At 44.7% G+C, this 17037-nt stretch overlaps 1 protein-coding gene across 1 annotated transcript in view; it reads right to left on the bottom strand.

The window, feature by feature from the left end:
• Positions 1–17037, bottom strand: part of ecel1 (endothelin converting enzyme-like 1) — a 30856-nt gene that overhangs the window by 10445 nt on the left and 3374 nt on the right. The window contains exons 2-11 of the mRNA XM_035534419.2: positions 15552–16320; positions 14465–14731; positions 14198–14266; positions 11634–11744; positions 11201–11293; positions 9820–9944; positions 4429–4651; positions 1650–1748; positions 1190–1264; positions 918–1021 (exon numbers count right to left, since the gene is read on the bottom strand). Coding sequence (XP_035390312.1) covers positions 918–1021; positions 1190–1264; positions 1650–1748; positions 4429–4651; positions 9820–9944; positions 11201–11293; positions 11634–11744; positions 14198–14266; positions 14465–14731; positions 15552–16175 — 1790 coding nt within the window. The 5' untranslated portion in view covers positions 16176–16320. The remainder of the gene's footprint in view (positions 1–917; positions 1022–1189; positions 1265–1649; positions 1749–4428; positions 4652–9819; positions 9945–11200; positions 11294–11633; positions 11745–14197; positions 14267–14464; positions 14732–15551; positions 16321–17037) is intronic.

Raw genomic sequence — 17037 nt, forward strand, 5'->3', positions numbered from 1 at the left:
AGCAACATGGAAAGTGAATAAGTTTGTGCTGCATCGCATAATGTGTCTGTTCACATGGTATCTGGCATCCGGTTTATATTACTGTTTGTTTTTTGGGGTTTTTTTGCTTGCATGTTTGTGTAATATCGGGTTGTTTTTTTGCTGGTTGTTAGGTGCTGGTCTTTTTACATTTACATTTTTATTCTATTGATATATTTTGTGTTGGATTATTTAGTGATTTGAATTGGCTTGTGATGTACTGGACTGGGTTGTGATGCACTGGATTGGGGTGTGATGTACTGGGTTCTGGTGTGACGTACTGGATTGGGGTGTGACGCACTGGATTGGGGTGTGACGTACTGGATTGGGATGTGACGTACTAGATTGGGGTGTGACGTACTGGGTTGTGGTGTGATGTACTAGATTGGGTTGTGATGTACTGGACTGGGTTGTGATGCACTGGATTGGGGTGTGACGTACTGAATTGGGTTGTGATGTAGTGGACTGTGTTGTGATGCACTGGATTGGGCTGTGACGTACTGGTTTGTGGTGTGACGTACTGGACTGGGTTGTGACGCACTGGATTGGGTTTATGACATACTGGATTTGGATGTGACATACTGGATTGGGGTGTGACGTACTGGGTTGTGGTGTGATGTACTGGGTTGTGGTGTGATGTACTAGATTGGGTTGTGATGTACAGGACTGGGTTGTGATGCACTGGATTGGGCTGTGATGTACTGGATTGTGGTGTGACATACTGGATTTGGTGGTGATGTACTGGATTGGAATGTGACTTACTGGGTTGGGGTGTGACGTACTGGGTTGGGGTGTGACGTACTGGATTGGGGTGTGACGTACTGGATTAGGTGGTGATGTACTAGATTTGCATTGTGCTGGGTCGTGTCTTTTTCTGTATCTTAGCTACAGTTGCTTACGTTGTCTTGTCCACTTCCTGGTGGATCTTTTTCACAGACAGTTTGATGTTGTACTTGATGCTGTTGAGAATGTTTTTGAAGTAGGTCTTCTCATTCACGTCAAACTTAGGACACCAAGCGAGAAGAGAAGAGAAAAAAGAGAAAGAATAAATGAGAATAAATGAGATTAAATGCTGCTAAACATGCATAACATTACACCCACACCCCTTTAAATCCGTTTGTGAGTTCGAAGGGGGGTGTGGAAGGTGAGCCCAAAAATGTGCGTGGCTTACCCCATACTCCTGGTCAATGAGCTCAGGCTTCAGCAGGAATTCTGGATATCCTGTCATCACCATCATATGCTGTAGCTGAGTGTGTGTGTGTGTGTGTGTGTGTGTGTGTGTGAGAGAGAGAGAGAGAGAGGAAAAGTCTATCAAGATTTTTCTTATTTACGATTTTGATTCTTTATTTGTTTTCTTTTATTTTGCTTTCCCAGTTTTTACTAGCAATTTCTCACGCAATAAAAAAATCAAATCATCAACATAAGTCTCTCTGGGCCCTGTCAGTATATCTACTTGAAAAATATACGTGAAAAATGTACATGAAAAAGTCTTTTTGACGTAGAGCCTCCCTCACCATATAAATACTGTACTTTAGAAGACACCTCTGCTCCGACAGTACTACAGCCCAGACGTATTAAGACGTGTTCACGCATTTCCGACGTCAGTTACCATGCACTTGTTTATTGTTTACCTTGGCACGCGCTGCTTCTTTGGTCTCATCATCCATCCAGTCAAGCTCCTGGAGTCTGACATCCAGCGCGTGCTTTATGTCCTCTACCAGCTCCTGTACCTGGGAACCACAAGCAACAGACGCAGTGAAAGAGGGGCGGGGCTAAGGCGAGTGTTGTACCGAATTCTTGCAGGAAGCGGCTACACTTCACTAGTCTTAAGACGGAGGAGGTTCTGGATCTGGATTATGGCTTTTGTTCACATTGGTTTAGGATTTGAATCCCGGATCTGAATGCTCTTTTACTGGCTGTAAGAGCTATGCTGACGGATAAAGGAAATGGGGAGGAGTGAGGAAAATGTGGGAGAGGGAAGATGTATGGAAAAACTGGAAGAAAGAGGGGCGGAAAGGAGGAATTCTTTGGAATAGGCAAGGGGTGGATGGATTCCAGCGAAGCGCTGCACTGGATTTTAGCAAAATATTTTACTAAATAATAATCATTTTAAAAAATCCAGAGTGTGCTAAAATCTGCAATATGCTAAATCTACACAAGCACAAAGAAAAATCTGCCCATGTCTGTAAAGCTGAATAATCATGTCTGTAAAGTCAAATTTCACTGTAAAGTTAAATGTTTCCTCAGATTGCCCGTGCAACTTTCCACAACACCAACAGCCTCCTGTTCATCCTTGATGAGATTCGCCTTGGCTGGCATTGGAGTAGCTGACTGGGCAGCTAATGCTTCGATGAAAGCAAAGGTGAGAGGAAAGTTGAAGAGCACGCTCAAAGTGGAAGTCTCCTGCTCTCTACACAAACCAGGCCTGCCCGCCTTTCAGCCGGACAGCCGCCTGCGTTCCTGTTCAGTCCTCGCAAACACCCTACCACTCCAGGTTTTTATCCTATGGCAGCTCCCAGCGGATGTGAACCAGACAGTGAAGAACACTGCCTTCCCGATACAGGTGGGCTCAGAGACAGCGTAGACCATTACCGCAATCTCCCAATGGGCCCCTCTAAGGATGCAGAGCACCGACCAAGAACAATCGCCCAGACAGGTCTTCACTCAAATTTAGTCCCTGTCTTGTTTTAGTTAGATGGGAAGAGTTTGAAGAGCTCTAGCATGTTACATGGACTATGTCCACGACGAGAGGGGGAATTGGATTGGGTAGGGAAAGACTGACGCAGAGCACAGTGGCAGACCGGATCCCTGTTCCGACTCTTCCTTTGTCGGGGCAGAAGGGCTGGAGAGCAGATCTCCAGCGGGAAGGTTGGCGAGCGCGGGTCGAAACCCACAAGACCTGTCAGGTCGCTGCTGTTTGAACCGTGACCTGTCAGGTCGCTGCTGTTTGAACCGTGACCTGTCAGGTCACTGCTGTTTGAACCATGGCCTGTCAGGTCGCTGCTCTTTGGGAATTGGCAAGCACAAGTCACAATCGTCACAAGTGAAGCGAGATTTCGGAGCACAGCCTCGACCTTGGAGCATGCTGCCTTGGTGAATGGAGCGTTTTTTGTTTTTTTGTTTGGCCGTGACCAAATGGGCGAGGTCTCCGCAACGTGGCGTCCATCCATCCACGTGCCTGCCACTGAACAGCGTGAGGGGAAGAGGTGGAGGGACAGAGGGTGTGAAAAAGTAAACAATCCGGGGAAGAACGGCGAGAGGAGGGAGACGCAGACGGCACGAAGAATGACAGCGAATGGGATCACACGAAGGTGGGGGATTAGGATGGACAAGGAGAGAGGGGAGCGAGAGAGGAGGAACGAGAGAAGGAGAGACAAGGAGTGTGAGAGTGTGGGGAGAAACGAAGAGAGGAAGGGGACTGGAGGGAATGAGCAGGCCAAAGAGGAGCAGGAGGAAAGAGGAATAAAAAAGTGGGAGAAGGTGAAGGAGATGTATGGAAAGACGTGAGAGGAAGACGTGAGAGGAAGAGAAACTAACAGCTGTGGCTTGAGAAGGCAAGGCAGTGACTAGAATGAAGGAGAAAAGTGTGTTATAGGAGAGTTGTGCGGTATTGCTTTTTGTTCTTGTTGTTGTTCTTTTTTTTGCTTTGGTTTTGATCTTAGCACTTAGTGCATTAGTTCAACAGCTGTTTAGTGAGAGTCATTAAAGCTTACTTGAATTACATTAAGAGTGTGTGCTATCTTGTGTATTATTAACAGATCTTTGGAGTACTCGATTCTGATTGGTCATGTGAAACACGCAGACTCTTATTTCGATCTCTTGCAATACAAGTGAATTTCAAAATTGACTATTGCATAATGCTGCATTAGGATTCTGTACTGTATTGAGTATTTTCTGTATTGTGTTCTGTTGCTTTTGTTGGTGCCATATTTCATGTCACAGTGTTGTACTGCACTGCATTCTTTAGGCTTGTCTTGTGCTATATTACATTTACAGCATTTGACAGACACAACAGAGCATTGACAGGCCAACACATTTTCCAGAGCTCAGAAGTGTTGAGAATCATATTACGTATTTATTATGGATTGTGCCATGCCGTGTTACACTGTGTATGATGTATCATGTCATTCTTCATTGTCCTGTGCTATGCTGCACTCCACTGTGCTCAGCTATGCTCTGCTGTGCTGTGCCATGTTGTGTTGTACTGTGTCATTCTGCATTGTGCTGGGCTGCGCTGTGCTCAGCTGCACTCTGCTGTGCTGTACCGTGCTGTGTCATTATGTATTGGGCTGTGTTGCGCTGTGCTCAGCTGCACTCCTCTATGTTGTACCGTGCTGTGTCATTCTGTATTGTATTATGCTGTGCTGGGCTGTGTCGGGCTCCCTTGCCGATTGGCATGCTGTGTCTTGCCTTGGCCTTGCTGTTGGAGGAGAAATGCCTCTGGACGAACAGGGCTCCGAGAGCCATGCCAAAGTGCTTGTTGGCCTGTGTGAGGCACAGGCGACCCAGCTCCAGCTGCCTCTCTGTGCCGTCAATCTCCCGGGAGAACTCGTGGATGGTGCTACGGAATGCCGTTGACAGGTGCTCACTGAGGGCAGCCACGATACGCCACAGCATGTAGTTATGCAGCACCCTGAGTAAGAGGGGGGGGGGAGGAGGAGACAGAGAGAGAGAGAGAGAACAAAAGAAAGAAAATGAGTGTGTTTAAGACAGATATATATATAATTTATTTTTATTTTTTTGTAGGTGTGTGTATTGGGGGAGAGAGAGAGAGAGAGCTGGAAGATACCCTTTGTATTAGAGATTTTGATACTGTTCCAGAAATGAGTGGCTAGGCTAGAGTGAACGGCTAGACATCCTAAAAAGATTAAGCCCTATTTAATTAGTCTGAAATGTAAACAGAAGGAAAATGTCATATTAAACAAAACCCAGCCGCACGCGCCCACTCTCGTCAGCCCAATGAGTGTGACGTCACCTTCTCTGGCCCTCTTCATGCAGGTGGTTTCAGTTAGCACACGTGGACAGCATTTTAATCATAACATACTCTGGCACTGCTGTGGGTCTGTCTGGCCAACAAAGCACTTCTGAACACAATTCAATTGAGGGGGAGAGAGAGAGAGAAAGAGAGGTGGGGAGAGTAGGGAGAGGGAGAGAGAGAGAGAGAGAGAGAGAGAGAGAGAGAGAGAGAGAGAGAAGAAGCAAGGGGGAGAAAGGGGATGTAAAAAGAAAGCAGAGGGGAAAGGTAAATGAATGGAGAGATGAAAAGGAGGGGGAACTTTTAACCACTGAGAAAGAAAGACGTTTGCAGAGAGGAGCAGAAGAGAAGAGGAAGCTGGAGAGGTGCAAAAGAGGGTGAGAGGAACAGAGTGGCAGCTCTCCATTCTGACCTCTTTGGCACTGATTAGAACTCAATACAGCAGGTGTGAGTGGGTTTATTATTTGTTTACTCCTTTATTTTTGTGTTTTCATCACCTGTTTTTGTCCATTATCAGTAAGCGTTTCCTTGTGGGCAGGGTACTGGGGGTAAATTAAGGAAACATATATTAAATTAAAGAGCATTAAAGAAATGTTTTCTAATGATGAAACAATAGTCCATCAATGGCAGGGGATAACGAGTAAGCTCATTAGGCTAATGTATGCGAATGAAGGAATGAAGCTCATTATGAATAAAAACGCTTCCTCCATGGGAGTACCTAAGATGTTCAGCCCTTTCAGAGCAAAACACACTCACGGGTACATTCACAGATGTACACTTTTACACACACACACACACACACACACACACACACACACACACACACACACACACACACACACACACACACACACACACACACACACACACATACACACACACACACACACACGCAGCAGTATTTCCTTGACCCAGTGCTCCCTGATTGTGTATGTGGATGTTCTGGTGTTCCCTGAGTTGATGAATACACCTGCAGAGAAAGAAACATGGAAGGACAGAATGAAAGAAAATGAGGGGGAAAGAGAAAGGCAACCTTAGGAAGCTACGTTGGGTCACCCAGGTGCCAAGAGCAACATGGCCTACTATCTATCTCCTACGTGTGTGGGGGTAGGGGGGGAGTAGGGAATTTATAAATGATATATAAGGTGTGGGAGGCATGAGTGTGTGTTTCTGTGTTTCTGTAAAGTATTCATCTGTATGTGAATTCCTCACTTGCAAAGATCTGCTGGAAGATGCAAACATAATACTTCATATATATGCGAATGATACATCACCATCTCTGGGCTGTAGTCCCCGCCCACATTATGGTTTTTCAGATTGTCAGAGAGAGACAAAGAAGGTAGGAGAAAGACAGAGAAAATGTGAAAAATGTGGTAATGATGAAAAGAAAGTAAAATATCTCTGATGTGTTTGTGAAGATAATATAAAAGGATGTCTTTAAGAGAAACAAACCAAATCAGTGCGCATCATTCCTATATGCTGAAAACAACTTTGCTGATCCTCACAGAAATGTGTCATAAATAGCTACAATCAGCAAGCTTTTACAGCCATGTTACCAAGAGGCAATCCTGTCACGCTCACTCGTACCCCATATATGCGGAAAGCACCAGAGTTTCTAATGGCTTCATCCAATAAGGGGCTGCATTCCAGGTGAAAGCCAAGTGCACAGTCGGCTCAAGAATGGGAGGACATAGCAAAATGTATCACCAAATTAACAGCAGACAAGTTAAATTGGTTGTCCTAATTAAAACCAACCAATAGAAATGCAGGGAAAGGGCTGGGTGACTATTTCATGTGCCCAAAACAAAAAAAAAAGCCAAAATATACCAATCCCCACTGCTCTATGGCAGCCCTCTGGGCCACACATCAAGATATATAGTAAACAAGAAAGAATATATAATAATCTGTAAAAATTAAATGTACATATAATGGCATAGTGGACTAACATTACTAACATTGACTAACATTTATACCACTGGTTATTGTCTCCAGGCTATCTCAAATTGGGCTAAATCTCTGTTCTTTATCAGTCACGTAACAGATCGTGGTTCTAGAAGTATTGACAAAGCCTTAAGAAGAGCCCACATCTCTGTACGTCATATTGCCCACTCATAAATTTCACAAGATCAAAGAGTTAGAAACTCCTTTTCCCATTTAATCCAAATGATGGTCTCTTCCCAAGTCACTAAACCTAAAAGAACTGGGCTCCAGATGACAGATGACCCTACCACCCTGCCAGTATCTACACAGGGCCATAAAGCTGTACATTACACTGTAGTTTGGTTCCATTACATCTGCTTACACAGGGTGAAAACCAGAGAAGTTGTTTCCCAGGTTATAATCTGAGACAATTAGGCAGGAAATAAAAAATCCTGTTTGAAGCCAAGTCCGCAGTATTGACCAGATAATACTCAATGCCAGGACCGAAAGAGAAAGGTTGAACAAAAAGAAGGCAAGAAAGATAGAGACTGAATCACAATGGCACTGAATCAGTAGGGGTACGACAAATGCCCCTTTCTTTCATATGAAATATTGATCTATGTCGATCAAAAGATACAGATTTCATGCACATTATATAGATCAATCAAGTCCAGCCACTGTGCATCGTTCACCACTGCCCCCAATACAAATATTCCAATATCTCATTTGTGTAGTTTGTCAAGAGGAAAGTTAAATTGAGAGCTGACTTTTCTAGCATGTGTAAATTGCCCACAAAGAACTTCGTTTTATACTTCGTGCTTGCTTACATGAACTCCTGAGCACACAGGTGTCAGCTACACCTTATCTGTATGCATTTAAATGAGTCTATAGACCGTCTACCATAAACAGTTTGTGATAGCCTTCCTAGCTGCTGGCTGGATATTTTCTGATGGTGTGTCACCCTCCATTCCAGAGACCCTGAGTTCCTTGTCAGTTGTAAATGCTCTGTTAAGTTCTGGGTAGTGTTCGACAATGTCCAACAATGTCACTACATTAACTGTAATGCCCTGTGAAGCTGCAGAGTTCGGCAATGTCACTATCTTGTCAGCCGTAATGCTCTGTCGAGAGTAGTCCGATATCCAGTCAGAAAAGTGACTAGTGATGAATGGGGACGTGAATGCGCAAACTGCTGCCGTTTGTTATCAGCAGCAGATGTGGCCCACGTGGAGAGCTGCGCGCGGATGTCTGACCCCAGCTTCTCGTGTGGCATTAATCTGTCTCCGTCCCTCGTGCAGCGACGTCACAGCGGCCTTGTCGGAACTGCATTAGCATTTATACTCTTGGTGGATTATTAAGAAATTGCGCTGTTGACTTTTTTTTTTTTTTAATTCACCCAAAGCACTTTAGATAAATTAACATTGGCAGCTGTAGTTTTTACTCATAAAACCAATTTCGCCTTTTCTTTTTCTACATTTGATTCTCACAGAAAACGTCTCTTTTAGGCACGGGGAAATATAAGTGTTGTTTAAAGTGGTACGGCTTGTAGATCAAACATTTACGAGCAGCATTTCGGCGGGAATGGTTAAGTCATGGCCGCGCGTCGCTGCTAATGGCGTGGCTCTTAGTTAGCACAGTGGTATAGCGTTTAGCGCTGTTAGGGGAACTACGTCGCTTTTCATTTTGTTCTACGCTCAGCGTAAAGTTACGCCGACGGCAGACAATTCTTTAACAACAGAAAAGAAAGACGTACGGAGAGAAAAATGCTGGGGTGGCAGCGAAAACAAAAAGACTTGGGACGGAGCCTGTAGGGATCCTTTCATCGCCGCGACGCCAGGAGGTAGAGTCGGAGGAAAAAAAGAAAGGACAGGGGGTCAAAAAAGAAAGAAAAGAAAAGAAAAGCGCAAAAGGAGAACTGAAGACACACGAAAAAGTCATTCCGCCTTCCGTAGTGCTTAGTCGTGGTGATGAAAGCGGATTGGCTGTAAATGCAGGCATCACCATGGTGATGATAATAACGGTGATTATGAAGGAAGGTTTCATTGTGAGCATATTATGGGCTATAATGTGTTATTATAGGAGCGCGTGAAGATCGGACACTAGAAAAATAAATTCTTGTAACTCTAAAAAAAAAAAAAAAAAAAAAAAAGGTGGAAGCTTTGTAGGGAGAGAGTGGACAAGAGAACTGAGCAGACAAAACAGCAAAGAGGAGAAGAGTGACTCAATGAGTTAGACTTAGGAAGACAGTCCAGCATGTCTGGTATAGAAAGCCTGGTAAAAGAGCGTGCAGAAACACACATGTACCTTTATTCAAGCAGAGGCCATACAAAACGGTTTCAAACTAAAAGTGTGAAAGATGCACACAAAATAACACACATGCACACACAAAGGCAGATGCATGGGATAATACTTCAAATTGGATAGCTGTCAACAGTAGCATAGTTGACCAGTGTCCGTGAAGCACACACACACACAAAATTAATTTTATTGTGTATGAAGTATTTCTTTGGGAATTTCTCAAGAGCTCTCTCTCTCTCTCTCTCTCTCTCTCTCTCTCTCTCTCTGTATGTGTTGTTTGTAGTGTTTCACTGTTGCGTGACCCCTCAGCTGTGCCAAGGCTGATTAGTATCGACCCACAACACGCCCACTTAACCACACACGCGCACACACACACACATGTACTTGCACACGTTTGTGCACACATGCAGGCACACACACACAAATAACAAAATTACATCCTTTGTGGACTGAAACTACATAGAGAAACGTGTTCAATGTTCTTTCCTTTATTTCCTGTCTTTTATTCCTTATTTCCTATCCCATCTCTCTCTTCCATTCTTTCCTCCTTTCTCATCCATTCTTCCTTTCTTTCTTTGCCCCCACCCTCGCTGGCGTCATCCTCTGCCTACCTCTTAGAGCTGGTTTTGATGATGTCAGACACTTTCTGCATGTAGTCTGTCGCCAGCACCACAATCTCTTCCTCCTCGGAGAAATTATCGTGAAATATTCTATCCAGCAAACGTTTCCAGTGTAACTACAGGCGGAGAGAAGACAGAGACATGGAGAATGTTCATAAACGTTAAAATGTCACAGCACTCTTTCTTATCACATTGTACCGTATAGTCTTGAAATCCGCTTTTTCCTGCCTGAATTCCTAACGAATTTCCATTTACTCAGGGACATATTTCAATTTCGCCGTATTGATTTATAACTCATTTGGCGCTTCTGTCCCTGCCAAGCTTTTAAAAAGTGAGCCTTTGCCTTTTTATGGGTTTTCAAAATGGCAAATTTGGATCGATCGAGGGCGACGTGTGCTGGTGGAGAATCGGTTCGTTTGCACTTTATCCCGAGGTTGAAAGTCACCCCGAAAAAACAGGTCCCCTGAGCGAAAAATAGCACGACCAGAGGAACTCAGTGGCTCGAAGATGAAGCACTCCAGCAGGATCACGGTTTTAAAGCAGAATCTCCAACTCTGCAATGACAATGAGCCACGAGGCTCCACAGCAAAAGCAAAAGAATCCCATCTGGCAAGTTCTAGAATATGCCCTACTTAAGCCCCTCCCTCTGATTTTCTGAAGGCCTTCCTTTTATGATAATCACAAATGCTCCTCGTTGTAAACAAATTGGCCTTCTCTGCTGAATATGCATTGACTGGAGCGTCTTTTGTATGCATGCCACTAAACATCAGATTGAAGATTTTTTTTTATATTGCTTCAGGGGATCGTTCATCATCCTAAAAGGTATTTATACCTTTACAACACTTTTACACACCAGCCAGCATTGTGCATTTCTAACTCTATTATTTCTGCTCTATGCATTGCAGTTCTACTTTATTTTATCTTATTTCTTTTCAATTGAGTTTAAGTCATACAAATCAACACATGCAATCAAACTGTTGAACTATTTATCATCCCAGCAGGTGTCTCTCTCTCTCTCTCTCTCTCTCTCTCTCTCTCTCTCTCTCTCTCTGTCTCTCTCTCTCTCTCTCTGTCTCTCTCTCTCTCTCTCTCTGTCTCTCTGTCTCTCTCTCTGGTTGAATGGACTTTCTGAATTGGAGCTGAGAGTTAATTCCCCAGAAGGCTCTTGAACTAGAGAGAATATCACTCTCTCTCTCACTCTCCAGATTTTAGAACATTCTGACTTCACTGGAATTTCTGGAAGTTTAACCATTGCACTATATGAGCATCATGCCTAAAAACAGAAAGAGAGAGAGAGAGTGAGTGTCTATATGTCTGTGTGTGTCTGTACGTCTGTGTGTGTGTGTGTGTGTGTGTGTGTACTCATACTCACACTAGGAGCCATTCGCTGGAGTTGTTTTAGAGTTATTCGATTGTACATGCTACTAATATCTTTTCTCTGCTCATCAAATTCTGATACAGTGATCTGAAAAAGAGGAGATAACACACACACACACACACACACACACATTCTCACACACACACACATTCACACACACACATTCACACACACACACTCATACACACACATTCACACACACACACACACACACACACACACACACACACACATTCACACACATTCGCGCATACGCACACATTCACGCACACACACACGCATGCACACACACACACAAACACACACAGTAAACCACAGGAAACCTAAATTCACAAAAATCTTTGAATGCACACTTAATACAGATAAACAAAGAAATACACAAATGATCCCCCCAAAAAGACAGTGCAAAAACAGATATGATACTTACATTAGCCAATCTCATCTCCAGTTCCAAAATCTCACGAGATTTAACTGTGGCATTGTGAGCTCCCAGCATGCTTAGCAGCCGCTCCATAAGGGCCTTGTATGCTGCCAGAATCTGACATCATCAACACACAACAACAGCACAGACATCATAATCCATTAATGAATTAAATTATATTGACATAAGACGACTAGTGCTACATTATACTGAAGCTTGTGGAGCAAACAGCCAGCCATGACATCATCAAGCTGCCTGGTGTAATATGCATGAATTCGTCAGTGCGAAACAAGAAGCACAGCTGTGACATCATTAATGCAGCAGGCCTCATCATAGGCTGACATCATACGCGGGTCACAAGGCGCAGATGTGACACGATCAATTAGGGATCCAAACACTCTGCGGGGGAGCAAGAGGAGAAGGAGAATGACAGATGGTGCTCAGACAACACAGATGGAGAGAAGGAGGACTGGAATAAAAGAGGGAACGTATGACAATGTGAGACAGAGGGAGGAAAGGAGGGAGCAATGGAAAACACTTGGAAAATTGAAGAACTAAAACTAAGACAGTAATAAATATGAGGGAGGAGAACACTGGTTAAGAAGCTGAGAGTGGGAGGGGCCTACAATGCTAAAGAAGCTGACGGTGGGTGAGGACTATAGAGTTAAAAGAGTTGATGGTGGGTGGAGTCTACAGTGTTGAAGGAGCTGATGGTGGGTGGAGTCTACAGTGTTGAAGGAGCTGATGGTGGGTGGAGTCTACAGTGCTAAAGGAGCTGAGGGTGAGTGGAGTCTACAGTGTTGAAGGAGCTGATGGTGGGTGGAGTCTACAGTGCTAAAGGAGCTGATGGTGGGTGGAGTCTACAGTGCTAAAGGAGCTGATAATGCGTGGAGTCTACAGTGTTGAAGTAGCTGATGGTGGGTGGAGTCTACAGTGCTAAAGGAGCTGATGGTGGGTGGAGTCTACAGTGTTGAAGGAGCTGATGGTGGGTAGAGTCTACAGTGGTAAAGGAGCTAATGGTGGGTGGAGTCTACAGTGCTAAAGGAGCTGAGGGTGGGTGGAGTCTACAGTGTTGAAGGAGCTGATGGTGGGTGGAGTCTACAGTGCTAAAGGAGCTGAGGGTGGGTGGAGTCTACAGTGTTGAAGGAGCTGATGGTGGGTCGAGTCTACAGTGCTAAAGAAGCTGAGGGTGGGTAGAGTCTACAATTGTTGAAGGAGCTGATGGTGGATGGAGTCTACAGTGCTAAAGGAGCTGATGGTGGGTGGAGTCTACAGTGCTAAAGGAGCTGAGGGTGGGTGAGGACTATAGAGTTAAAAGCTGATGGTGGGTGGAGTCTACAGTGTTGAAGGAGCTGATGGTGGGTGGAGTCTACAGTGCTAAAGGAGCTGAGGGTGGGTGGAGTCTACAGTGTTGAAGGAGCTGATGGTGGGTGGAGTCTACAGTGCTAAAGGAGCTGAGGGTGGGTGGAGTCTACAGTGTTGAAGGAGCTGATGGTGGGTGGAGTCTACAGTGCTAAAGGAGCTGATGGTGGGTGGAGTCTACAGTGCTAAAGGAGCTGATAATGCGTGGAGTCTACAGTGTTGAAGGAGCTGATGGTGGGTGGAGTCTACAGTGTTGAAGTAGCTGATGGTGGGTGGAGTCTACAGTGCTAAAGGAGCTGATGGTGGGTGGAGTCTACAGTGCTAAAGGAGCTGATAGTGGGTGGAATCTACAGTGTTGAAGGAGCTGATGGTGGGTGGAGTCTACAGTGCTAAAGGAGTTGATAGTCGGTGGAGTCTACAGTGTTGAAGGAGCTGATGGTGGGTGGAGTATACAGTGCTAAAGGAGCTGATAATGCGCGGAGTCTACAGTGTTGAAGGAGCTGATGGTGGGTGGAGTCTACAGTGCTAAAGGAGCTGATGGTGGGTGGAGTCTACAGTGCTAAAGGAGCTGATAATGTGTGGAGTCTACAGTGTTGAAGGAGCTGATGTTGGGTGGAGTCTACAGTGCTAAAGGAGCTGAGGGTGGGTGGAGTCTACAGTGTTGAAGGAGCTGATAATGCATGGAGTCTACAGTGTTGAAGGATCTGAGGGTGGGTGGAGTCTACAGTGTTGAAGGAGCTGATGGTGGGTGGAGTCTACAGTGCTAAAGGAGCTGATTTTTATTCAGAGTGGAAATATTGAAGGAGTAGAAGGATTTTTGATTAAGGACACATTTTATAAACATTTCCTAAAACACATATAGACATACTTGTGCATTTGTTTGAGTTCACCTGTTTTTATACTTTGTTAGAGACAATTATGTCTCATATGTATAATATACATTAAGTCTAACTAATTCTGTGTAACTAATTCTGGTAATATAATGTCATGAGAATTTTCCTGAAATAACTATCAGTAGCAACCAAAAATACATGTTTTTGCCCTTTAAAAAACTTGCGATGATGTAAACATATAAATACACCATACTTTGTGAAGACTGGGGGACATTATCCATGATTTTATCTGCCTTTCCTACATAAAAGCTTTTTTTTTTTCAATTCTGAGCACACAGACACACAAACATATACACACTTTTGCATGCTTCATACCTTCACACTGTCCTCGTCTTGACCCAGGTATAGAGTCCTCTCTGGCAACGTCAGGCCCTCCTGATCTATCTAGAATTTGCGCGCATACACACACACACACACACATGCACACACAAACACGCACACAAACACACACACACACATGCATACCCACACCATCAGTGGTTGTTTAATACCTAACAACGACAGCACAAGAGTTAATAATTACATGGAGTGTTATGTACACGGTTATGCAGTATATACCCCCATCCGTGGAGCCACACTCACCCGAATGGCGTTGCGTGAGGAGTTCTTGTCATCCACGTTGACAGTGATGGAGAAAAAGACAGCTGTGCTGTACACCCCTTGGGTCCTGTAGAGCATCTCGTTAAAGTCAGGTCTCACAGGGGCGGAGCCACTCTCCCAGCCCGCGCCTCCGGGCGGCGCTCCAGAAAAGTCCCACCCACCGCAGTTCTCAATCACCTCCGTCATAGGCCCTCCGCCGAGCCGGTCAATCTCCTGGATGTTGACACAGGAACGATAGAACTCCTTTACCTGGGGGGTGGGAGGAGAGAGAGAAGAAGAGAGAAACAGAGGAAAAGCACTATAACTTTTAACCCCTATGTATAAGTTTTCAATAATGCAAGTGTAGGCATTGAAATGTATGTGTGAATGTGTTTATGTTTATACATGTCCACACGTTTCTATTTAAGAATTGCAATGAGACATGCGGCAACCACTTGGAATTTGCAACTCCTGGCAACAAATGCCACTTAAAAATAGGACAGTTTGGATCAATGCAATGAACCAAAACTCAGAAGACCATTTAACGTTAAGGGGATAGATAGCAGACTCGCTACAGTAGGAACTCGTGCTCAGCTCACTAGCTAGTTACACTGTTGGGAGGTTTGCTACCTATTTCCTTAAAACAAAATGGCTCGCGTAATTTGGTAGAGCTTTAAGTTTGTATTTTATGAGTAAATGACAAAGCACTTTTTTAAGTCGCTCTGGATAAGAGCATCTGCTAAATGCCGAAAATGTAAATGTAAATGTAAGTTTGTTTTGAAGCTGGTATCATATAGAGAGGTCTTGATTGGTCTTCGTTGTTGGATAAGTTGAGTAAGTCTAATCTATCCTTGTCCACAGAAAAAGCTGTGATTACACTGTAGCTATGTATGCCTTGACATGCATACCAAAAGATGCCACCAGTCATCTTGATCTTGCCATGGCTATTGATGGAGTAAATTTACAAGTGTGCAACTTTTCTCTGCAGTGTTCCAACACAGTTTCACCTTGCCACAAACCGTAAGTGTAAATTGGCACTATAATTTATTAAAGTGTATGTGTGTAAGAAAGAGAACTAGTTTGTGTGCACCTTCCTCTCAGCACTGTCCAGCCCCGTCCTCCGGACAGGCTCCTCCAGGAGGCGCTGCAGCTTCTCTTGGTTCTGCTCTCCGATACCCGTGATGATGCCGTAGCTGAGCTTGTCTTCCGGTATCCCGTGGCGACGGAGCCAGCCGCCACAGGCGAAGCTGTAGAAGTCGTGGCAGGGCTGGACACTGGCATCGATGTTGCCCTGCACAAAGCGAGCTGCCCGCAGCAGCGAGCGCCGCGCTCGGCAATCCTCCCGACACTGGGCGTCCTGCGCCTCCAGCGAGAGGAACTTCAGCGCCAGCATGCATCCCAGGATCACGCACACGCCCGCTGCGAACACGAGTGCTGACAGCAGGCAGATCTCCCGCCGGCTCCACCTCTCCGCTGCCCCGCCCCCAGGGCTGGCCCCGCCTCCGACACACCGGTCCCGGCCACCCCGGCCACGCCCAGAACGGTCAAGAGAGCCCCCCAGGTGCAGGCTCATGCCGTTGCTGAGGGTGCTGCTGCTATAGCGACTGCCATACTTAACTTCCTGGAAGTCGTCGTAGTGGGCAGTGAGGGAGTAGGTCTTCTCCAGGGAGATGGGAGACTGGGGTTTGGATTTATTGGGGAATGTGTGGAACATGAGGGCTTGGGAGCGTTGCAGAGAGACAGAGACACGTGTGCCAAGTTCACAACAAGGTCATAACCTGAGAGAGTGAGTTTTCCCCCCCTCTGTTTCCAGTTTTTCCAGAATATTCCAGTGCGTCCTCTCTGGCTGTCTTACAGTCCTGTGTGAATGAAACAAAGATAAAAAAAAGAAAATGTAGTTAGGATGGAAGGAAGATAAAAGATGGTTTCCCTGATCGCAACAGCAGAGATGACAAAACTGACAAGCTCTTTAGGAAAGAACGATAGCACAAAAAATTAAAGAAGAATTAAATAATTTTTTTTACATTTTTTGTGCTATCGTTCTTTCTTAAAGTTTCTTGGATTTATTTCTAACACTCTTCCTTTCAGAGACACACTGCAAGCCAATTGAACAGTGTGTGTGTGTGTGTGTGTGAAAGAGAGAGAGAGAGAGATCAAGTCAGTCAGAGATAGATTGTGAAAATCTTTTGTGCTTTATTATGCTTTTATGCTTGTCCACAAAAAAACTCTGAATGACCTGTGTGTATGAGATGTGCTATACAAAAACTCTGCTTGAAAGAGTCAACTTTATTCCAAAGCAATTCGTAGTAAGATTTGTTTAGTAAGATTCATCTTAGTAAATCATAGAAATGATTAGAAGATTCTTTTGAAATGCTCATTCTGGACCAGGAAATGGTCTTATGTAAGAAAAGCTGGATGGTGGACAGAACAAGGGACAGATCAAATAAAAACAGCTAAACATTGGACAAATGGTCAAAGTAACTTGCACAAGCTGAAACTCATCTGGTGCAAAAATCAACAGACAACCCACTCGTCTTCTTATAGAACCTCACTTAAAACACAGAAAGAGAGAAAGA

Source organism: Electrophorus electricus, chromosome 17 (genome assembly GCF_041902795.1).
Source record: "Electrophorus electricus isolate QZ-2024a chromosome 17, ASM4190279v1, whole genome shotgun sequence".
NCBI lineage: Eukaryota > Metazoa > Chordata > Actinopteri > Gymnotiformes > Gymnotidae > Electrophorus > Electrophorus electricus.